At 37.6% G+C, this 24,323-nt stretch overlaps 1 protein-coding gene and 1 long non-coding RNA gene across 2 annotated transcripts in view; one reads left to right on the plus strand and one right to left on the minus strand.

Annotated features, from left to right (window-relative positions):
- The window catches only part of SCOC (short coiled-coil protein), a 45,208-nt gene extending 42,638 nt beyond the window's left edge, over positions 1-2,570 (minus strand). The window contains exon 1 of the mRNA XM_086704191.1: positions 2,419-2,570. Within this exon, the coding sequence (XP_086560317.1) occupies positions 2,419-2,488 (70 nt within the window). The 5' untranslated portion in view covers positions 2,489-2,570. The remainder of the gene's footprint in view (positions 1-2,418) is intronic.
- Positions 1-24,323, plus strand: part of LOC147581743 (uncharacterized) — a 132,879-nt gene that overhangs the window by 32,395 nt on the left and 76,161 nt on the right. The window lies entirely within an intron of this gene.

Consider the following 24,323-nt stretch of genomic DNA (forward strand, 5'->3'; position numbering starts at 1 on the left):
TATTTGTACTTGTGTATATATATTATATGCAATCTATATTACATTGAGTAATACACAATTTTATAATATATATTAAAAGAAAAGTGAGAAATTGGACTAAACTTTCTTTTGGGGGGGTGCAAGTGAGTGAGAGGAGAGAGGAAGAGAGAGAGAGAGAATCTCACAAGGGACAGAGAGAGAGAAACTTTTTGTTAAAGATTTATTTTTGACAGAGAGAGAGAAAGAGAGAGTGTGTGTGAGCGGGAGAGGGGCAGAGAATCTGCTGAGGGGCCTGTGCCGACAGCAGCAAGCCCAATGCCAGGCATTAACTCACATACCGTGAGATCATGACCTGAGCTAAAGTCGGGTGCTCAACGACTTAGCCAGTCAGGTGTCCCTGGACTAAACTTTGTATGATATAAGCAATGCCCTTTTAATGCTCTACTCTTGCACAGACTCCACGATTTGAATGATGTCTACTAAACAAGATGCATTTATTTCGTAATAATTTGTTTTCCTATTTTTAATCAAAGACCTAGAACCTCATTTAGCGAGCCAGTGCTACCACATCAAATTGATAAAATTATGTAAAAAAAAAAACCCAAAACCATGGTGTTTCAGTTCATTTTTGTCGCAAATATATGAACAATTTCCATTTGCCATCTTGAAATAGCGAAACAGCACACATTAGCACCAGTCCCTCAGCCCACTGTTATCATGCTGGACCGTCCCATCCCTTAAGGCCCTTTGTGTGCAAAGATTCTGCACCTCCTCTAACCAAGGAGGAGGAGGTCAGGAGTGGGAGCAAGGAGACGCTGGCGCCCCCACTCGGCTGCCACCACTCTCAGGACCAACCCAGGAGTACCGCTTACCCCGTCCCAGTTTATTCAAGGTTCACGCCCACGGGCTCAGATGCGGTTAGCAAAAGCAACTCCGAAGGAGTCGTTCTCAAAACCATTGCCAACAGCAGACAGGACACCTGAAGTCAACCCCCCTGCCTCCGCCCTCTTCTGCTTCTGTCTGCACTCCAGTGTGGGGGCGGCCGAAGATGAGACCCGGAGGGCAGGGCCGAGGCGGTGCCAAGGGCTGGATGAGAGAGAGCGGTTTCATAAAGTCTCATTTCCCAGCCACAGCCATGGTTGCCCTTTCAGGCCCAGCCCACGCTACAATCTAGAAAAGAATCCTGGGTTGGGGGTGAATTTAGAGCAAGCAAGAGTTCTGTATGAACTGTACCCGCCCACAGCATATACAGCTCCCCACGCATAAGCACCTCACTCACAGTGCCTTCTAGAAGCCAAGAAACAGGTTTCCCTTGGTCTTTGTTTCCTTGGCTGCCTTCTGTAGCTCTGTCATTTGCTAAACACCCTGGTGGGAGCATGTTAAGGCCAGCGGTGTCCCATTTCTTCAACAGACCCTGTACCTTGTACCTTTCCTCTCCTCATAAAGGCTGAAAATGCTCCTCTTTGATTTCCAAAGCCCCCAGCATGTTTACGCAGTGCCAGGAGGGGAAGCTTAGCTCTGGCTGGCTTGCTGGCGGTTTGTGCTAATTGTCTGGCTGCACTTTAAAAAGAGGCTTTTTGAATCTGAGCATTTAGGGAGAAAGTGGAGAAGCGTGGCTGTATGAAAGAGCAATTGATGTTAAATATTCATGGTCTGCTCTCTGTTAATCAAAATCAGTAACCCCCATTGCTTCACTGCCCTCTTGCTGGCTTCTTACTATGATTGTGCTAAAGGAACTTGGATACAAACAATGCCAACAACACACACACACACACACACACACACACACACACACACACACACCACAAGACGTGGGTGCTTATGGGTTTGAAGTGTTTCCAGTTGACATTGTGCAACTCAGCATTGTCTGTTTTCTCTGGAATGTTGAATGAGCCATAGTTATCCCTTCCGTCAGCATTTTAGAACCACTACCCTCCCCTTTTTCCTTCTCTCATGTTGAATTCACCAAACTTTGTCCTTGCTTAAAAACAAGGCATTTTCCAAAATAATTCTTAAAGTGAATTGCAGCATATTCTAGTTCAATTTTCAGAGATGATAAAATTGTTTTACAAAATAGGGAAGAAACTGACTATAATTGAACAAAATATGGTAATAATATCATAAGATGTTCTATGAACAACATTGAGGTTATATTTCCTGGGCTTTTAGGAAATAAACATTTTTTATTTTTATTTGTTGATTTATTTTAAAAGAAAATGTAATACAACCACAGAAACTTTCTAAACAATCACTTAATTTAAAAGGAAAAGAAAAATAGCTCTTACACAAAAGTTTTTTATTTTATTTTGTAACTATATTTTCCAAGTTTTCTGTAATGAGCATGTTTCACCATTAAAATAAAAGTAAGTTATATTTTTTAAAAACTGAACAGTTGCTGAATTTTATATTTCAGAATTCATCAAGTGCTTTCTTCCTTACCTATATCATCTGTAAGGGAAATGTTGGTGAATGTGCCATCCTCCTCTTCCTCTTTGCTGGACCCCTCCATCCTGCTCACTGCTCAGGCCTGTTAGTGAGATAAATGAGGGCAGGGAAAAACGGCTGTTCTCCCATGTGATCACCCTTGTTAAATCATTAATAAATGAGTGTCCAAGCAGGTGCTATCTGATCCTTGCACTAGCCACCTTCTTCCTGCTTTCCACCTGAGAGGTTCTTACCTGGGTGTTGTGTTCCTAACCGGAAATAGTTAGAGACCCAAGTTAAAGAGCTCTAACCCTTTACCTGAAGCTGTTGAGCTGGCATTACTGCTGTACCCTGGCTAAATGCCAAACCTTGCCTTTAGTCCATTGACAGTTTGCTTGAGCTGCATTGTCTACGAACGTTGTCCAAAAAGCACTGGAATGAAATTGGGAGAAGAAATTGAATTTTATGTGATTGGCATATTTTTGGGACACCTACAATAAACTTGTCAAGGATTTTGGTTAGTGACCTAGCAGCATGACTTGGTCACAGAGCCTCAATTTCCTGTCCTACATGATGATAAATCTTTTGTTAAGGATTAAAAGTGGATGCCATGCACTTGATAAATGTCAACCACAATAATGACCACAAATGATCAGACATATGTGAGGAAGTAGTATTTGCTACATAGTGAGCTCATCAGTGCCCTCTCATATTACTATGTCTATACCTCACCCTAGGAAAGTTTATTAAAATGACAGATCTCCCTTCTCTATTTCTGGAGGAGCCCAAGGGAGAGCATGATGGCCTTGCCAGCCCTTAAGCCAAGGGCCCTTTGTTAGAGGAGGAAGCATTCTTTTTTTTTTTTTCCTCTTAATGTTTATTTATTTTTGAGAGAGAGACAGAGCATGAGCAAGGGAGGGACAGAGAGAGGGAGACATAGAATCTGAAGCAGGCTCCAGGCTCTGAGCTGTCAGCACAGGGCCTGACATGGGGTTCAAACTCATGAACTGTGAGATCATGACCTGAGCTGAAGTCAGATGCTTAACCAACTGAGCCACCCCAGTGCCCCTGAGGAGGAAGCATGTTTTTACAACTATTTTTCTTGGTCACCTATATTGTCAGATACATAGACAAGCCCAAAACTATTTTAGAGTTTCTCATTATCACTTTCAGAGGAAAAAAAAATCAACCAAATTTAATGAAGAATTTTAAGCAGATATCAAAATTGAGTTGCTACATAATATGTTCTGCCTTAAGTGCTTTGATACATAGGATTTTTTTTTATCCACCTGAGTTCATTGTTGCTATATCAAGCAAAATGGATATAAACTGCTAGAAATCCTGAATGTTAAAAATTAAATTCACTAGAATAGAATTCCTCCCCAATTTTCTAATTACAGTCTACAAATATTGAGTGCCTATTTTGTACAAGCTGGGGACTTTGGAGGGTTCAAAGTAACAGATGGTTATTGCTGTCAATAATCTTATAAAACAGCTCAAAGGCAAGAGTTCTGGAGGTTTAGAGAAAGAGAAGAGTGTGTCTGGTTGGCAGATCTTAGAAAGGCTTAGAGAAAGTGACATTTGAGATGCATGATCAATGACAAGTGGGGTCTAGTAGGCAAAAATGCTTTCTCAGTGAAGGAGCATGTACAAAGGCCCAGAGGTGGGAAAGCAGTAGGCACATAGAGGGACCCAGAGTGGAAGACATTCATAGCTAAGAAGTAGGAGATAAGGTAGAATATAGGTTAAGGTCATATCTAAGAGTGTTTTGAATGTCAGACTGTGTTAGTCCAAGTCCTTTAAGAATTGGACTCTTAGATGAGATTAAAAAGGTGAGAAAAAATAGGGAGGGAGCAAAGAAAAGACCAGGAGATCCATCAGACTGTGATGCAAGACCAACCCAGTGAGGACAAAGCAGGAGGGAAGGTCTAGTTTATCTTTGACACTAAGGAAGTTTCAACAGGGTTGTCAAAGAGTACTCTGGCCAAAGCTGACCATAAGAGCAGTCCTGTGCCTCCCAGGAATGGCCTCCTTTGGCATTCCTGCAGCTCTTGGCTACTGGGTGGGAGCAGCTGGTGGGAAGTGAGGCCTCTGTGCAAACGTGGTGATGGATTTCAGAGCACAGCAGCTGGGGCCTTAGTCAATTACACTCCCTGTACTTGAAGGTCTACAAGGCACACGTTCATGGCCACCATATGAGCTGCTTTTTCTAGCAACTCTGTATATAATCATGGACCAGTACTTTAGGAAGCATAGAAATACCTCTCTTGCCTGATCCTTCCTCTGTCAGTCCTAGAAATAATAGCACACACTTAAGTAATACCCTGTGCTAGGCAACAACCATGAGGTAGATGCTAATACGATTCCCATTTAAAAGATGAGGGAGCTGAGGCATGGGAAGATATTAAATAAAAGACAAGCAGTGAAATGTGTGGTAAAGCTGGGAATGGAAACCCTCTGGGTGTAGGGTCTGTGCTCTTAACCACTGTGTTAACTACTCCTGATAAAATTATTGGATAAGGGAGGGGATGAAAGAGAAGTAATCAATGTGGCAAAAGAATTTAGAAACCAAAGGGTATGTTTGGTTTAATTGTGTATGGGGGTTTTATTTTTATTACTCATGGCCAGTGGTACTTTTTGCCAGAATTAGCCTAAGTGCACGATTCTTTGCCTTTCTGATTATCTTAAAAAAGGACATTTATTATGAAGTATCAATCCTAATGGATGGGGGAATGAAAAGAGAGAAAACTCAAGTCAGTCAGCATTACTACTGTCTCCATAGTCTTTGGGCAAAAGTTATAATGGAGATGTTCACTTTTACCTGGAGTAGAGAATTATCCGTGGATTGAAATAATCCATGGTGAATATTTTCCCCTTTTTTTCTCCTAATAGTTTTATTGTTTTAGCTTCCATATTTAAGTCACTGATTCATTTTGAGTTAATTTTTGCATGTGGAGTAGGGTAGGGGTGCAGCTTCATTTCTTTGCATTTGGATATTTAGCTGTTCTAACACCATTTGTTGAAGAGAATATTTTTTCCCTCATTAAATGGTCTTGGCATCCTTGTCAAAAATCAATTGGTCTAGATGTTGGGGTTTAGTTTTGGAATCTCAGTTCTATTACATGGGACTATATGTCTGTCCTTATGTCAGCACCACACTGCTTTGATTACTATAGTTTTGTGGCAAGCTTTGAAATCAGGAAGTATGAGTACTCCAACTTTGTTTTTCCTTTTAAATAATACTTTGATTATTTGGGGTCCTTTGAAGTTCCATATGAATTTGAGGATTGACATGAATTTGACAATGGACTCCTAAATTTTTAATTAATTTTTTAACATTTAAAAAAATTTATTATTTTTTGAGAGATAGAGTGTGAGCAGGGGAGGGGCAGAGAGAGGGGGAGACACAGAACCTGAAGCAGGCTCCAAGCTCTGAGCTGTCAGCACAGAGCTCGATGTGGGGCTCGAACTCGTGAACCATGAGATCATGCCTTAACCCAAAGTCAGACACTTAATGACTGAGCCACCCAGTTGCCCCAATGGACTCCTAAATTTGACAGCAAAAACATGAGCAACAAAAGAAAAAATAACTTGGACTTCATGAAAATGTCGAAAGTGTGTACATCAAAGGACATTATCAAGAATGTGAAAAGGCTATCTACAGATGGGATAAAATACTTGCAAATCACATATTTGATAAAACTTTAATTTCCAGAATATATAAATAACTCTTACAGTTCAACAACAAAAATACAACCCAATTTAAAAAATGGCCAAAGAACATGAACAGATATTTCTCCAAAGAAGATATGTAAGTGGCAAATAAATACATGAAAAGATGTTAAATATTATGGTCATTATGAAAATGCAAATCAAAACCACAATGAGATACAGTCTCATACCTACTAGGATGGCATTAATAAAAAAAAATAACAAAAGTGGAACATAATGGCTAGGACATGGAGAAATAATCCCATCCATGGCTGATGGGAATGTACAATGATGCAGCCATTGCGGAAAATATTTTGGTAGTTCCTCAAAAAATTAAACATAGAGTTATCATATGAAACTCAGAAATTCCACTCCTAGAGTATATATCCAAAAGTAATGAAAGCATATGTTCACATAGAAACTTGTAGATGAATGTTTGTAGCAGCATTCATTATTCACAGAAGCAAAAAGGTGGAAGCAATCCAAATGCCCATCAGTGGATGAATGATAAACATATTGTGATATACAAATATGATGAGATATTGTAAATCAATAAGCAATACCAAAGTGCTGATGTAGGCTACAACTTAAATGAATTTTGAAAACATGTTAAGTGAAAGAAACTAGACACAAAGAGTCACATATATTGTATGATCACTTTTATATGATATATCCAGAATGGGAAAGTCCATAGAGGCAGAAAACAGGGGATGGGGGGAAGGAGAGAATGTGGAGAGATTATTTAATGAGTATGGGGTATTTTTCTGGGATAATGAAAAGTTTGAAACTAGAGACGGGTGGTGATTGAACCACATTGGGAATATACTAAATGCTACTGAATTGTATACTTTATAACGGTTAATTGCTTATTATGTGAATTTCACCTCAACTTAAAAAATAAAGATTAAGAAAGATTAGGAAAAAAAATTATGCAGGGTTTGCCTGTCCCTCCATAATGTGAATGAAAGAATTAAGTACCCTAAATCATAACATACTTTATTTACAGTTTCAAATTCAATGTAAGAGTAGTCTACAATTTGTCATAGAATTAATAGGGCTAGAATAGACCTTGTGTCATATCTACCACATCTCACAGAATTAATACGGTGAGAAAGGTTAAGATAAGGACACCAATCTTTATTATAATACAGTCCACCATAAAAGAGGATTCAAAAGCACAAGCACTAAAGTGAATAAGGATACATAACAAATCATCGTCTCAACTTTTAAGTGGGGACTGTGAGATGTGTGTGTGTGTGTGTGTGTGTGTGTGTGTGTGTGTGTGTGTGTACGCACATTAGTGGGTACTGGTGCTGGCTGGGGATAGCAGAGCTGAAGAAAGTGTAAAATGAAGAGAATTCATAAACTAATCAGGATTCTCACTGCCTTTGTCATGATCTCAAAATATCAATATCAAGAGTGAAACACATTGGAAGCTAGTATTTACTATTGGCTTTCACAGAGCTTTTTAAAAGCAATAACCCAGGAAACATCTCTAAGGGCTCTGAGTACCAATTATGCCATCTGAAGTGCATGTAATCAGTAGATTCCTGGAGAGAAACTGGCATCTTTAAAGAAGGTGCTAAGCATTCCTCTGCTGTATAAAAGGTTCTCTTTCTTTAGGAGTAATTTCAGATGAGACTATTTGGATATTTTTGACAAATTAGTGCAAATTGGATTAATTCAACCTATTAGCTACAAAGGGGGATGTGATGGCAGAACTTTACTTTCATTATATAGAGCTGATAATAGCTAGTGTTTATTGAGTGATTATACTCAGTGATAGTCTGTTTTACCAGTAACCATCTCATTATTCCTCACAACAACCCTATAAGGAAGCAGAATCACATGGACAAGATAGTTTGCCCAAGACCCACAGCCAGGAAGTAGCAGAGCCAGGATTCATACCCAGGCAGTCCAGGTCCAAAGCCCACACTCCAACCACTCTGTTATGTGGCCTCTATTTTACATAAGCCTTTAAACATCTGATTGATTCTATCTGATTCATATTGTATTTTTATCTCTACATGTTCATTTCAAAGATAAAGATCAAATACTAAAATACGTAAGAAAGGAAATATTAGGAAATTTTAGATTTGTGTTCTTCTTTAGGTTACTATAAACCAGGTTAGCTTTGAGTGTGGGTGTTTGTTTTTTTTAAGTAGGTTCCACACCTAGCATGGGGCCCATTATGGGGCTTGAAATCCTGACCCTGGGATCAAGACCTGAGCTGAGATCGAGTCAGATGCTTACTCGACTAAGCCACCTAGGTGCCCCATTTTTTTAAAGTATAGTGTGGGGATTTTTTTAAGTAAAAAATTTTCATTAATTATACCCTGTTGTAAATGAATTTATGTTTTGTTTATCACAAGTATATTTAAACTATATGTCATTTAGGTCATATACTCAACTTCATTAAATATACTTTAATATGCTAACAACTCACATCGAGGAGTTTTTACATAAACAATTAGCTTTGGCAATTGAGTGATAAATAGAAACAATTTGTGACTTCACTGATGGATATTCCCTCATAAGACATCAGCCTGTATTCTTCAGCATCTGCAATAACATATCATGACATTCATAATACATTCATTTAGGTGAGCATATAACATGTATGCAAATCCTGTTTAGTAATAGAATTTGATAGCAATTGGTAAAAAGAAATAAACATGTAATATATGTAATGCTTTGTGATTCAACACAAGGCCAAAAAGGGTTAAGTAATGTTAGTGAGTAGCTCTTGTTTTGCCCAATTACCTTTAGAGAGTCATGGAGCATAAAGATGGAACATTTCACTCCACCAGCAAACATTATGTGGCTTCATTGGCTTCAAGGGTAAATACTGTGTCTCTTTAAATGCCTTTCAAGATGCCCAATCCTGCTTGGGCAACACAGGAAAATTTAAGGCAAATTTTAACACATTTTATTTCATATATTGTATATAACTTTTAGTATATAAAATGTCTGGATTTATTCTACATTCATTCAAAAAATATTTATTGAACATCTGCTATGTGCTAGCCATTTTCCTAGGCACTGGGAAATATAACAATGAATGAAACAAAATACTTTCTATCATAGAGCTTACATTCTTTTTTTTTTTTTTTTTTTTCAACGTTTATTTATTTTTGGGACAGAGAGAGACAGAGCATGAACGGGGGAGGGGCAGAGAGAGAGGGAGACACAGAATCGGAAACAGGCTCCAGGCTCTGAGCCATCAGCCCAGAGCCTGACGTGGGGCTCGAACTCACAGACCGCGAGATCGTGACCTGGCTGAAGTCGGACGCTTAACCGACTGCGCCACCCAGGCGCCCCGAGCTTACATTCTTGATAGGGAGAAAGACAATGATCAAACACACACACACATACATATACATACACATATACAAATATATATACTATATGTATATGCAAATACCCAAATACACATCCATACAATGGAGAGAAGTGTTAGAATGTGCTAGGAAAGAAAATAATGCAGGGTAAGGGAGATAGAGAGTGATGGGAAGGTGGTGTTATTTAATATAATGTGTCAGGGAAGACCTATCTGTTATGATGACATTTGAGCAGACACTAATGGAGTTGAGGGAGCAAGGATAAGGACTCTGAAGGAAGAGCAATCCTGACAGACAGACAGAGCAGCAAGTACAAAGATCTAGAGGTGGGAGCAGGTTTGACATGTTCAAAGAAGGTGCACAAAGGACAGTGAGGCTTGAGCAATATCCAGAAATACAGCAGGGGGCTGTCCATGTAGAACCTTGGGATCACTGACCCAAGGTTCATTGACCATGTAGAGTCTCCAAGTTTCTTGAGTTTCACTCTGTGAGGTGGGACACATTATGCAGAGGAGAGACATGATCTCACTTAAGTTCACTTAGAATCACTCTGACTGTAGTAAAGAATGTTGGCTGTGGTTGGAGAGTGGAGAGGGGAGGAAAGGCAGAATCAGGGAAGTGAATTAGAAGACTATTCCAATAATCCAGTCCAAGAGGTGGTGCTGATTTAGACTTCAGCAGTAGCTGTGGAGGTTGTAATGAAATAGTCCAACTCGGCAAATTTCAAACTTGAAACCAATAGCATTTGCTGATGTGGGGAGTGAGAGAAAGGCATGAGCCAAGGATCACTCCAAGGTTTTTGGCATAAGCAACCAAAAAAGAAGATACCATTTTGGGGAGAAAGGGAGAAAGACTGTGAGAGGAACACATCGGGTGGGGGGGGAATTTAAGCGTTTTCTTTGGGGCAGTCAATTTGAGATGCCTTTAAACATCTAAATAGAGATGTTGAGTAGGAATATGTGTCTGGAGTTCAGGGTAGAGGCTGGGGGAGAATTACACTTGCGAATTTTTCATGATAGATGGTATATAAAGCCATAGGTGAGCTGAGATCTCTCAGGCAATGGTGTAGACAGAGCAGAGGAGAGAATAGTTCATGCATGTCAACCCTTAGAAATCAGGAATATGAGAAGAATCAGTGCCAGGGCTGAGAAAGAGCAGTGAGCATGTAAGAAGGAGAATCCAAAAAGCTGTGTCCTGGAAGCCAAATGAAGAAAGTGTTTTGTTTTGTTTTTTTAATTTTTTTTTACATTTATTTATTTTTGAGAGACAGAGACAGAGCACGAGTGGGAGAGGGGCAGAGAGATAAGGAGACACAGAATCCAAAGCAGGCTCCAGGCTCTGAGCAAGCTGTCAGCATACAGCCCAATGCAGGACTCAAACCCACAAACTGTGAGATCATGACCTGAGCCAAAGTCAGATGCTCAACTGACTGAGCCACCCAGCTGCCCCTGAAGAAACTGTTTTCTAAGAACAGAGTGATCAACAGAGTTAAGAGGTGTTGTCAGGTCAAATAAGGTAAGGACTGAAAAATGATCATATGTTAGATGTTCAAGTGAATGCCTGGTTTCAGTTTCCTCCTACAAAAATTTTCAACCAATGAGAAAAAGTCGTGGCTACAAAAATAAGGAGATGAGGAATGATCAAGAAATGGAAATTATAAAGAAAAAGGCAATTTGGAAAACATGAGCAAGATCTTTCCAGCAGGGTGGATTGAAGGCAGAGAAGAACAGGATGGAAATGTTCATTTCTGTGCCTCAGTAGCAGATCCAGAACTTCTCTACAGGAAGAACTCAAGGTCAGCATTCTGATTGGAAGGAGGCAGGTGCCCAGTTGCCTTAGAACTGCATTTTACATGATATTAAGAAAATATTATAGTCCTTATCAATGAATGGTCCTTATCAAAGCGCCCCCTGGGGGACCACTGCCCAGCTTTGGGGACTGCAAATATGCTTGTGTACTTATTTCAGTACAGAGCTGTTTGGTAGGGTATGTGGGGCCTGAAATCCATCCCATGCTCTGTTGGTAGAACCAGGCCCTAGACCTCACAGGCATGCCTTTTTCTAATTTGCATATATGCTAATGGTAACCCTACATCAAGGCAATGGAAACTGCTTTTTCATCTCCAACAGGCACAACTGCATTTAGAAATTAAATTTCTGTATTAAGAAAAATTGCTAAAACTCACTTCTTCACCTGAAAATCCTTCATAATTTGTAAAGTGTTTTTCAAAGATGAGCTATCTTGATACTCACATCCTTATTCTTAGTAGGCATTTATTAGTGTTAATGTCTCCAAAGTCAGTTGCCTCTTATTATTAAATGTCTACTTTTGAGGAGAAAAATAAAACCATCAATGAAATATGACTTCAGTAAAATTTCACATGCCTTCCTAGGAACTAAGAAATTGAGACTTGCAGGTGTTGGAACTCTGCAGTCCTTGTCTGAAACACTTGATTGGTGGTTTTGCTAAGGTCAGTATATTATTATTCTGGCTGTGTTGGCTCCCTCTGGTGGATAGATTACATGAACATTAATTTTGGGTGCTCTTTAACAAAAAGCCTCAGTGTTTTGAAGCCTAGAGGGCTTGCCCATTCAAAGTGAGTAACAGGAGATTTCCCATTTTTATATGCTGTGTATACACAGGCTGCCTTTGAGATCAGTAGGTCAGGAAGTACCAAGGAAAGGATATTCAGGGTAGCAGTGGTGATCTATAGACATGTGTCAGGTGGAATTGCAATTGATGGGCAAAGGCCTTTTTAAAATTTTGTTTTAACGTATTATATATATGTAACACACATAAACATATATCTGTATGTGTACGTATATATAAGGTGCAAATTGTAAGATTATAGATATATAATACATATCCAACACCCAGACCAAAATATTTCCAACATCTTAGGATATGGCTTTTTAAAAATTGATTCACTTATTAGCATTCAGGTCTATTTTACAGCAGAGAAAACAAACTGTAGGTGTGGAATCACTGTCAATAGGCCACCCGAAGGCACTGCGGGGAATCATTTGTTAAATGCATTGAGATGAAAATATGTTGGGGACAGAGGCTGACCCTGAAGTGTCACACAGGTATTACTATCTTCCACTCCAAAGCGAAAGTTACTCATTTTGTCTCTTTGCTTGGTCGCAATCTCCTTGTTTCCAATTCTATTCCCTCTCTTCAATTCAGATACCTGGATGGAGTATTGTGTGACCAAAGCTGTTGATACAGAGAGGAAGATATTGTGGTCCCTGCCCTCCAAGACCTCATGGAACCATTGAGTTTAAAGCAAAAAGAGGAAATGGGTGATTCCAACCCAATGTGTTAAGTATGACAATGATAATAGATACATTTATAGAGTATGTCCTGGCGTCGAGCTTTTCTCTCAGGACATTACCTACATCTCCTCATCTGAACCTCGTCACTCTTACATTACTTTACTGATGAGGTGATGAAAGCACAGAGAGGCTGGTGATTTTCCCAAGGATAATATAGCTGGTAAGTGTGGCTGCCAGGACTTGGTTCCATCATCCACACGTGTATCCATTTCCTTGTGGCTGTTTCTCAAGTGTGGTATTGGAGGCACATGCAGCAAATGAAGGGAGCAGGGAAGTCTTTGACTGTCTTGTCTGTTGAATTGTCGAACCAGGAGTCACAATGAGCACTACAGAAAAATACGCAGTCATCGTCTTTCTCTCACACGGCCTTAGTGCAGCCCCCAACTTGCTATCTTACAGACTTGAGCAAAAGCTGGCAGCAGCATTGTAAAAATTCAAAAGTATGTTTTACTTTCATATGAAATATATCAAAAATTACTCCAGTGCACACTTGACTATCCATTGTTATGACGTGAATTTCTCCAAATCACAGATTATCACCAGAACTAGGTGTCAAACAATATTTTTTTAGGCTTCTTTTTTTTAAGTTTATTTGTTTTGAGAGAGAGAAAAAAGCACACACACCCACATGCAAGTGGGTGAGGGACAGAAAGGGAGAGAGAGAGAGAGAGAGAGAGAGAGAGAGAGAGAATCCCAAGCAGGCTCTGCACTGTCAGTGTGGAGCCCAATGTGGGGCTCAAACTCAGGAACCCTGAGGCCATGACCTGAGCCTAAATCAAGAGTTGGATGTTTAACCAACTGAGCCACCAGGGCGCCGCTTTTTATAGATTTCTATTTAAATTGACAAGTTATGTTATTATCTCCATCTATAAGGGTTTTTTTTTTTTTCAGTCTTGAAAGCACAGTAAAAAGCCTTATTGTAACCTTAGGCAATTCCAAATAGTTCAAAATAGATCAGTATAATGGTGCAAAATTTTGAAATCCCACCTGAAGGTGGTGTTGGCATCTTTCTCCTGTCAGAATCTTCTAAAGCAGACAAAGCGTCGGGACAAAGATAGCTGAGTCTTCCCTCATAATTGCCAATAGATTCTTTTCTCCTCAAACATAGACAGATTATGTCCATCTGCATCACTGTGTTATTTTCACACTCAGTCTCCTCAGAGGACAAGGATCAAGTTCAACTTACATGAAATTTTATTTAGCACAGACTAGGTACAGGTGGGAATAGAATGATTGTAACAGGGTCTAGTAGTAATTATAATGGTTGTTACCATGGGAAGTGATTCCCAATCTCTTCAAGCCATCTTACATGACATTAAGCTATGTTATAAAAAAGGAGGTTTGTGTAATTGAGGAGAAAATAGTAGGTGGAACATTGAATAGTCTCAACAACAGTGCAGCCTGCGCACCTCAAAAGACCCAACCACATTGTGAGCAGTGATTTGGTTTCACCAATTTAATGTTGTTATTAACATTTATTTATTTTTGAGACAGAGAGAGACAGAACATGAATGGGGGAGGGTCAGAGAGAGAGGGAGACACAGAATCTGAAATAGGCTCCAGGCTCTGAGCTGTCAGCACAGAGCTGGACGCGGGGCTCAAATTCACGGATGGCGAGATCATGACCTGAGCCTAAGTAGGACGCTCAACCAACTGAGCCACCCAGGCTCCCCTTAATGTTGTTATTAGATTGAGCTTAACTGGGGTTATAGTTTGCTGTTACCATTTCATAGCTGCATAAGAATTGTAAGCATAAAAATTATATATTTTATATTTATACATATTCTTAAAACAAGAGGATAAAAGATGTCAACATTATAAGCTGACAACCTATGAGAAATTTTTCTTTCAAAAAGGGTGGTCTGAATATTCTTCCTTTGAGAAACAGTGTACTGTAACCCTTAGGCCTACAGAGGGAGACAAACCCAGGCCTTGCTCTTCAGGAGCTTACATTAACACAGCATTCATCATAGCAGAGAAGAGTGAAAAGTTTATACACAAACTGTTTTGAAGTCTCTACACTACATTTATTGCTATTTGTTTTTTCTACTCTTTGACACTCTTTAAAAGTTGCTACTCAGCAAATATTTATTTTCCGTATTTCCTATTGGGATCTCCTTGACATCTTGGTCAATTTTTTTTCAATGTGCATACAGTAAAATTCATTCTTTGTAGTGCAGTTTTATGGGACTTGACAAATGCATAGATTCATGTATCTCTACCACCCTGGTGCCACATAGAGCATTCCACTGCCCTAAAAGCTCCCTGATGTGGCCACATTGTAGAAAACCTTTCCCCATTCCCCCAACCCCTGGCAACCAGTGACCCATTGTCTATCCCCACAGATGTGCCTTTTCCAAAAATTATAAAGGTGTAATCATACCACATGTGGCCTTTGGGGTCTGATTTCTTTCACTTACAGAATGCATTTAAGACTTATCTAGGTTATTGTGTGTGGATCAATGGCCCATTCTTTTTTTTTTTTTTTTTTTTTTTTTTCCTTTTTTCTTTCTTTTGCTGAGTAGTAGTCCATTGTATGGATCTCAAGTTAATTTACTGATTACCCTACTGAAGTTTATCTTGGTTGTTTCCAGTTTGGGATGACTTCCAATAAAATTTGTGATAAACATTCATGTGTGTTTCAATTCATTTGGGGTTGAAATGCCCACAAGTGGGATGTCTGGGTCATGTGAGCATATACTTTATAAGATGACCAAATTGTCTTCCAATATGGTTGTACTATTGTCTACCCTCAACTACAGTGAAGGATAATTCCGATTATTCTGCCTTCTTACCAGAATTTGGTACTGACAGGTTTTTTGTTTTCTTTTTTTTTTTTTTTTTTAACTTAGCAGTTATAATAAGTATATAGTGCTATCACATCATGGTTTTCATTTACATTTCCTTGGTAACAAATGATGTTGAGCGTCTTTCAATACTTATTTGCCATTAATATCTTCTTAGTGAAATAACTGTTCACATCTTTTGCCCATTTAAAAAAATGGGTTGTTTCTTTTGTTATTGTTGAGTTTTAAGATGTTATCAATTCTGGATACAAGTTTTTCTCAGATATGTGATTCGTAAATATTTTTTCCCAGACTGTGCCTTGTCTTTTCATTTTCTTAAGTATATCTTTGGCAGAGCAAAGATTTGAGTTTTAATAAAGTCCACTTCATCAATTTTGTTTTCTTTTAGCATTGTATCTAAAAACTCATTGCCAAACCCCACGTCATTAAAACTTTCTGCTGTGTTTTCTTTTGGACATTTTACGGTTTTACATTTTATTTAAAAAAAAATTTTTTTTTTCAACGTTTATTTATTTTTGGGACAGAGAGAGACAGAGCATGAATGGGGGAGGGGCAGACAGAGAGGGAGACACAGAATCGGAAACAGGCTCCAGGCTCTGAGCCATCAGCCCAGAGCCTGACGCGGGGCTCGAACTCCCGGACCGCGAGATCGTGACCTGGCTGAAGTCGGACGCTCAACCGACTGCGCCACCCAGGCGCCCCGGTTTTACATTTTATAGTCAAGTTTACAATCTATCTTTAGTTAAATTTTCTCCAAGGTGTGGAATATATACAGAGGTTTTTTGCTTTGTTTTATTTTTGCATATGCATGTCCAGTTGTTTCAGTATCCATTTTTGAAAATACTACTATGCCCATTGCTCTGTCCTGGCACCTTTGTGCAAAATCAGTTGGCTGTGTTTCTGTGGGTCCATATATGAATTCTCTATTCTGTTCCATTGCTTTATGCACATTATCTGTTAGCTAATACAACACTGTCTTGATTATTATAGCTTTATAGTAAGTCTTAAAATCCTATAGTGTGAGTCCTCCAACTTTTTTTTGTTTTCAGTATTCTTTTGGCTATTCTGAGTCCTTTGCCTCTCCATATAAATTGCAGAATTGGCTTGTCATTATCTTTAAAAAGCTTACTGTGATTTTGATTGAGATTGCATTAAATCTATAAGATCAACCTGGGGAGAAATGACATCTTAATAATATTGATGCTTCCAAACCCTGAACACATTTTATTTCTCAATATATGAATATTTTCTTTAATGTATTTTATCAGTATAGTTTTCAGCATCATTTCCACATCTTTCATGAAGCTTATACCTAAGTACTTCACCTTTTTTTGGTGTAAGTAATGTAAATGGTATTGTTTTTTTTTGTTTTTTTTTTTTTATTTTTTCAACGTTTATTTATTTTTGGGACAGAGAGAGACAGAGCATGAACGGGGGAGGGGCAGAGAGAGAGGGAGACACAGAATCGGAAACAGGCTCCAGGCTCTGAGCCATCAGCCCAGAGCCTGACGCGGGGCTCGAACTCACGGACCGCGAGATCATGACCTGGCTGAAGTCGGACGCTTAACCGACTGCGCCACCCAGGCGCCCCAATGGTATTGTTTTTTAATATCACATTCCAATTATCAGTGTCAAAAGATAAGAATATGGTTTCTATATTGGTCTTTTAAAACTTACATACTAGTTTCAGGAATGTTTTTGTATATCTTTGTAATTATCTACATTTACAGCCTTGTTGTCTTCAAATAAAGGCAATCATCTTTTTCCTTTCAAATCTGTATGCTTTTAAGATATTTTTCTTAGCTTATTTCACTGGCTGTGACTTCCAGTATGATGTTGAATAGGTATAGTGAGAATGAACATCCTTGCCTTATTCTTAAACTATGGGAAGAAGCATTCAGTATCTTACCTTTACATATGGTGTTAGTGGAAGGTTTTTCATAGATTCCCTATATAAAGTTTAAGGAAGTTCCTTTCTATTCTTAATTTTCTGAGAGTTTTATCAAGAAAGGATGTTAAATTTTGGTTTTGCTCCTATTGAGATAGATAGGTAGGTAGGTAGGTACGTAGGTACATAGGTAGGTAGGTAGATATGGCTGTTGCCATGGTGAATTATATTGATTGATTTTTAAATTTGAACCATCCTTCTTGTATTCTTGTAATTCTTGTATTCCTAGGATCTGGGATAAGTCCCAATTCATGTATTATCCTTTTTATATATTGCTAGATTCAGTTTGCTAATATTTTCCTGAGAATTTTTGACTTTATATTTATGACATATCTTGGTTTATAGTTTTCTTTTCTTGCAATATACAATTTAGTTTGAGTCTTAGGGTAATGCTGATTTCATATAATGAGCTGGGAAATATTCCCCTCCTTTCTGTATTCTGGTAGCTGTTGTGTATAATTGACATCGTTTCTTCCTTACATGTTTTGTGGAATTCACTCGTGAAATCACTTGGGTTTTCTTTTTGGAAGTTGTTTTTTTTTTTTTAAGTTTTAAAATTTTTTTAATTTGAGGGAGAGAGAGTGAGAGTGAGTGAGCACAAGTGGAGGAGGGGGCAGAGGGAGAGAGAGAATCCCAAGAAGACTCCATGCCCAACATGGAGCCTGATGCAGGGCTCGATCTCATGACCCTGGGATCATGAGCTGAGCTAAATCAAGAGTTGGTCTCTCAACTGATTGAGCTACCCAGGTGCCCCTCTTTTTGGAAGTTTTTAAACTAGAAATTCAATTTCTTTAATAGATATAAAACTATTCAGGTTAAGCACTTATTCTTGAGTGAGTCTTAATGGTTTGGGCTTTATAAGGAATTGGTCCATGTTATCTAAGCTGATGAATTTATGAATATGGACTTGTTTGTAGTATTTCCTTATTATACTTTAAGGCCTATAGGATCAGTTCATTCCTGATATTGGTAAATTGTGTCTTTCTCTTTGGGGGAGGCAGCTAGAACAGAGACTTATTAATTTTATGACTTTATCAAACAATCAGCTTTTGGTTTTCTGTTTTCAATGTCATTGATTTCTGCTCTGTATTATTTCCTTATTACTTTTTTTCATCTGCTTGCTTTCAACTTAATTTGATCCCCTTTAATGTCTTAGGGTGGAAGAATAGGTTACTGAATTCTGATCTTTCTATTGTTCTTTTCTAATATGAGCATTTAAATGCTATAAATTTCCTTCTAAAGATGCTTTAACTGCATCCTACAAATTTTTGGTATGTTGTATTTTTCTTTTCTTTTACTTTTTGACCTGTGCATTATTTAGACAAGTGTTGCTTAATTTCCAAATATTTGGGCATTTACTAGATATCTTGCTATTATTGATATTATTATCTATTATTATTAATTTCATATAATTTGAGAATATACTTCATATATTTTCTATTCTTTTTAATTGCTAAGGTTTTTTATGGCTGAGAATATTCTCTGCACTTGAGAAGAATGTGTATTTTGCTTATCTACAAATGTCAAATGGGACAAGTTGGTTGATGGTGGTATTCTGGTCATCTATATCCCTGCTGATTTTCTACCTACTTCTATCAGTTTTTGAGAGAATGGGTTGAAAGTCTCCATCTAAAATTGTAGATTTGTCTATTTCTCCTTTAAGGTCTACACATTTTGCCACATGTGTTTTGAAGCTTGTTGTTGGGTACATACACATTTTACAATTATTATATTTTCTTGGAGAATTGACTTCTTCTTCATAATGTAACATCCTCTTTATCTCTGATAATAGCCCCTGTTGTGACATCTACTTTGTTCAAAATTAATATAAATACTTTGTTAATGTTTGCCTGATATATCTGTCTCCATCCTTTTATTTTTAATCTACATATGACTTTTTATTTAAAGTGGGTCTCTCATAGACTGAATAAATTTGAATCTTGGGGGTTTTTTTAGTCAATTTTGATCATTTTTGTTTTTTTTAAAAAATATTTATTTACTTTGAGAGTGAGAGAGTATGTGTGAGCAGGGGGAGGGGCAGAGAGTGACAAGAGAGAGATTTCCAAGCAGCGTGGACTCTGATGCAGGCTTGATCCCATGAACTGTGAGATCATGACCTAGCCAAAATCAAAAGTTGAACACTTAACCAACTGAGTCACCCAGGTACCCCAATTTATGTCTTTTTAACTTGTGTGTTTAGACTGTTCACATTAAAGATTATTGATATGATTGGATTAAAATCTGCCATTTTACTAGCTGTTTTTTGTTTGTTTCACTTGTTATTTCTTTCTTTTTACCTTCTCTGCCTTCTCTGGGTTTAATTCAACATTTAAACACCTTTTTAATGGTTGCCCTAGTGTTTACAATAAAATTTTTAAAAATCTGAATGTACCTTGAAGTAATAATATCCTATTACACATGTAGTTTGAAAACTTTTGTACCAGTATATTCTCAATTTTTCTCTCCCTCTCAGGTGCCATTGTTCTCATGTATTTTACACATGCTATAAACACACAATTCATTGTTATGTTGTTGCTTTAAATGGCCAGTTATTTTTTAGAGCAATTGAAATGAGACAAAAATGATCTTACAAGCCCTTCATTTATTCCATTTCTAATACTCTTCATCTCTTGGTACAGATCTAATATTCTAACATATGTCATTTTTTTTCCTACCCTGAAGAAGGTCTTTTAACATTTCTTGTAAGGTGGGTGTGCTGCTTGAAGGTAGGTCCTTACATTTTTTTTGTTTGTCTGAGAAAGTGTTTATTGTTTCTATACTTAAGGACATTTTTTTCTGGATATAGAATTCTGGATTGACATTTTTTCCCCTCTCAACACATTGAAGATATCATTCTATTTTACAGTTTCTTGTAAGAAGTCTGCTATAATTGTTATACTTATTCCTCTATAGGTCATATATTTTTTTCCTTTGGCTTCCTTAACGATTTTATCTTTGGTATGTCTTAGTGGTTTTGTTTGGTTATTTTATTTGTTTTGTTTTAGTTTTAAATTTTTCTTGGAGTTCTCTATGCTTCTTGAATCTTAGGTCTGGTATTTGCCACTAATTTAGAAAATTCTCAGCCATTATCTCTTGAATATTTTTTCTAACCATTCTCTCTTTTTTCTCCTTCTGAGATTCTAAATTATGTATACGTTGGACTTTCTGGTATTGTCCCACAGCTCTTTGGTATCGTGTTCTATTTTTTTTTTTCCCAATCTTTTTTCTCCTTCTGTTTCAGTTTGGGTAAATTTTATTGATGTATATTCAACCTCACTGATTCTTTCCTCGACTATGTCAAGTCTACTGATAAGCCTGCAAAGATAGTCTTCATATATATTGCTAAGTTTTTGATTTCTAGCATTTCATTTGATTTTCTTACCATTTCTTTCTCTTTACTAAAATTTTCTATCTGTGCATTTTGTTTGCTTTTCCCATTGGAGTCTTAAATAAGTTACTTAATCACAGTAACTTAAAACTCCCTGTCTGATATATTTTATTCTGGTTCTGATGATTGCTTTATCTTTCCAGGCTATGCTTTTTCTTGCCTTTTTGTATGCTGTATAATTTTTTTTGTTGAAAGGTGAACATATTGTATATGACAATAGATACTAAAAAAATATTTTTTATGCTCAAAGATGAACAAGACTTTCCTTTTCCTAGGCCTTTGATGTGAGAGTTAGGGTCTTCATTTCTGATCCCCAGAAATTCTGTACATTGTAGCTCTCTCAACTGTATTACACTGCAACTCTTGTTAGTGTGGTGATAGTAGATGGGAGAGGGTTGACCTCTCATGTTCTCATAAAGCCTCAGTCTTAGACAGACACTGGAAACCTGGGTCTCAAGTGTTTCTGCCTCTTCTCCAGCTGTAGTGCTGTCGCTACCAAATATTCTTGCCCCTCCCCCAATGGGGAAGCTTCTTTTCCTCCCTATTCTTCTTTTCTAGCTACAGTCGATTTCTACCAATACTCTCAGGGTACAGTTTTGATCCTCTTCCTGCTGCAGATTAAGGCTGTGTTGGGTAGAGGTGATAAAGGAGATGTTCAAGGTCACATTTGGGCAGTGGACAATGGCTGCTATTCTCCTTCCCCAGCTAGCACCTTACAGGGCATTTTCTTAAGATTCTCTCTGATCTTCCCTATGAGCACCTGGTGTTCCCAGAGGTAAAACCTACAGGAGGGTATGAACCATCCTATGTCTGCAGGCCCCTGGGACTTCACACTCTCATGCTAGCCCACACTTGGCTTTAGCAATTCTTTAAACATTTCTGGTTGAATCTTCTTACCAGCTTTTATGGGATTTGGCAGCATCTGTCTCAGGTAAACAAATGCTTGAAGCCTGTTTCTTCCTGCAAGCCTTTGTCTTTTTCTTGCTTCAAGTTAGTTATTTGCCTGCAATATTAGTTCTCTGATAGGTACAAGAAAAGTTGTTAATTTGAAGCTTATTCAGTTTTTTTCTTATTGTAAGGATAGGAACAATGCATTTTCCAGGTTTTAAATCTCTGACTTTACGAACAACCATTAGTCATATTTAAAATTTTTAAATTCCAAAGAATAGAAGAGGAAGGAAAACTTCCAAATGTATTCTATGAGGCCAGTATCCCTTATAGATACCAAAACCAGATAAAGACACTGCAAAAGTGGGAGAGAGAAAGAGAGTGAGAATTACAGGCCAATATCTCTCACGAATATAGATGCAGAAAATCCTCAACAAAATATTATCAAACTGAATCCAACAATATGTTAAAAAAAAACACACCACAATCAAATGGGATTTATTCCCAGGATGCAAGCGTGGTTAAATGTTCACAAAACAATCAACATGATATGTCACATCAATAAGAGAAAGGTTGAAAACCATATGATCATTTCAATAGATGCGGAAAAAGCATTTGACAAAGTACAACATCCATTCATGATTAAAAAAAAAAACCCTCTGCAAAGTGGATCTAGAGGGAACATATCTCAACATAATAAAGGCCTTATATGAAAAACCCACAGCCAACACAGTACTCAATGGTGTAAAACTAAGAGCTTTCCCCCTTAAGATCAGGAACAAGACAAGATGTCCACTTTCACCACTTTTATCCAACATAGTATTGAAAGTCCTAGCCACAGCAATTAGATAATATAAAGAAATAAAACGCATCTAAATTGGTAAGGAAGAAGTAAAACTTTATTTGCAGATGACATGATACCGTATATAGAAAAGCCTAAAGACTCCACCAAAAAACCATTAGAACTGATAAATGAATTCAGTAAAGTTTCAGGACACAAAATCAATGTGCAGAAATCTGTTGTATTTCTGTACACTAAAAATGAAGCAGCAGAAAGTGAAATTAAGAAAACCATCCCATTTAAAATTGCACCAAAAACAATAAAATATCTAGGAATAAACTTAACCAAAGAGGTGAAAGATCTGTACTCTGAAAACTATAAAACACTGTTGAAAGATATTCAAGATGATGCAAAGAAATGGAAAGACATTCCATGCTCATGGGTTGAAAGAACAAATATTGTTAAAATGTCTACAGTACCCAAAGCAATCTACAGAGTTAATGCAATCTATGTCAAATACCAATAGCTTTGTTATAGAACTAGAAAAAAAATCTTAAAATTTGTATGGAACCACAAAAGACCTCAATATAGCCAAAGCAATCTTGAAAAAGAAAAACAAAACTGGAGGTATCATAATTCCAGACTTCATTGCAAAGTGGTAGTAATTAAAACAGTATGGTACTGGCATAAAAATAGACACATAGATCAATGGAATAGAATACAAAACCTGGAAATTAACCCACAATTATATGGTCAATTAATCTTCAACAAAGGAGGAATGAATATACACTGGGGAAAAGATAGTCCCTTCAACAAATGGTGCTGGGAAAACTGGACAGCTACATGTAGAAGAATGAAATTGGACCACTTTCACCATACACAAAAATAAACTCAAAATGGATTAAACATCTAAGTGAGAGACCTGAAACCATGAAAATCCTTGAAGAGAGCACAGGCAGTAATCTCTCTGACATCGGCGGTAGCAACATTTTTCTAAATATGTCTCCTGAGGCAAGGGAAATAAAAGCAAAAATAAACTGTTGGGACTACATCAAAATAAAAAGTTTCAGCACAGTGAAGAAAGCAGACAACAAAACTAAAAGGCAACTACTGAATGGGAGAAGATATTTGCAAATGACATACCCAATAAAGGGTTAGTATCCAAAATATATAAAGAACTGATACAACTCAACACCCCAAAAAAACAAATAATCCAGTTAAAAATGGGCAGAAGACGTGAACAGACATTTCTCCAAAGAAGACACACAGATGGCCAACACATGAAAAGATACTTACCATCATTCATCAGGGAAATGCAAATCAAAACTACAATGAGATATCACACCTGAAGGAATGGCTAAAATCAAAAACACAAGAAACAAGTGTTAGTGAGGATGTGGAGAAAAAGGCACCCTCTTGCACTGTTGATGGGAATGCAAACTGGTATAGCCATTGTGGAAAACAATACAGAAGTTCCTCAAAAAATGAAAAATAGAACTACACTACAACCCAATAATCACACTACTGGGTATTTACCCCCCAAATACAAAAACACTAATTCAAGGGATATATGCACCCCTATGTTTATTACAGCATTATTTACAATAGCCAAACTATGGAAGAAGCCCAAGGATCCATCAATGGATGAATGGATAAAGAAGATGCAGTATATACATAGAATGTTATACAGCCATAAAGAATGAGATCTTGTCAATTGCAAT

This window comes from Puma concolor, chromosome B1, assembly GCF_028749965.1.
Source record: "Puma concolor isolate L17-30 chromosome B1, mPumCon1.1.hap2, whole genome shotgun sequence".
Classification (NCBI taxonomy): Eukaryota; Metazoa; Chordata; class Mammalia; order Carnivora; family Felidae; genus Puma; species Puma concolor.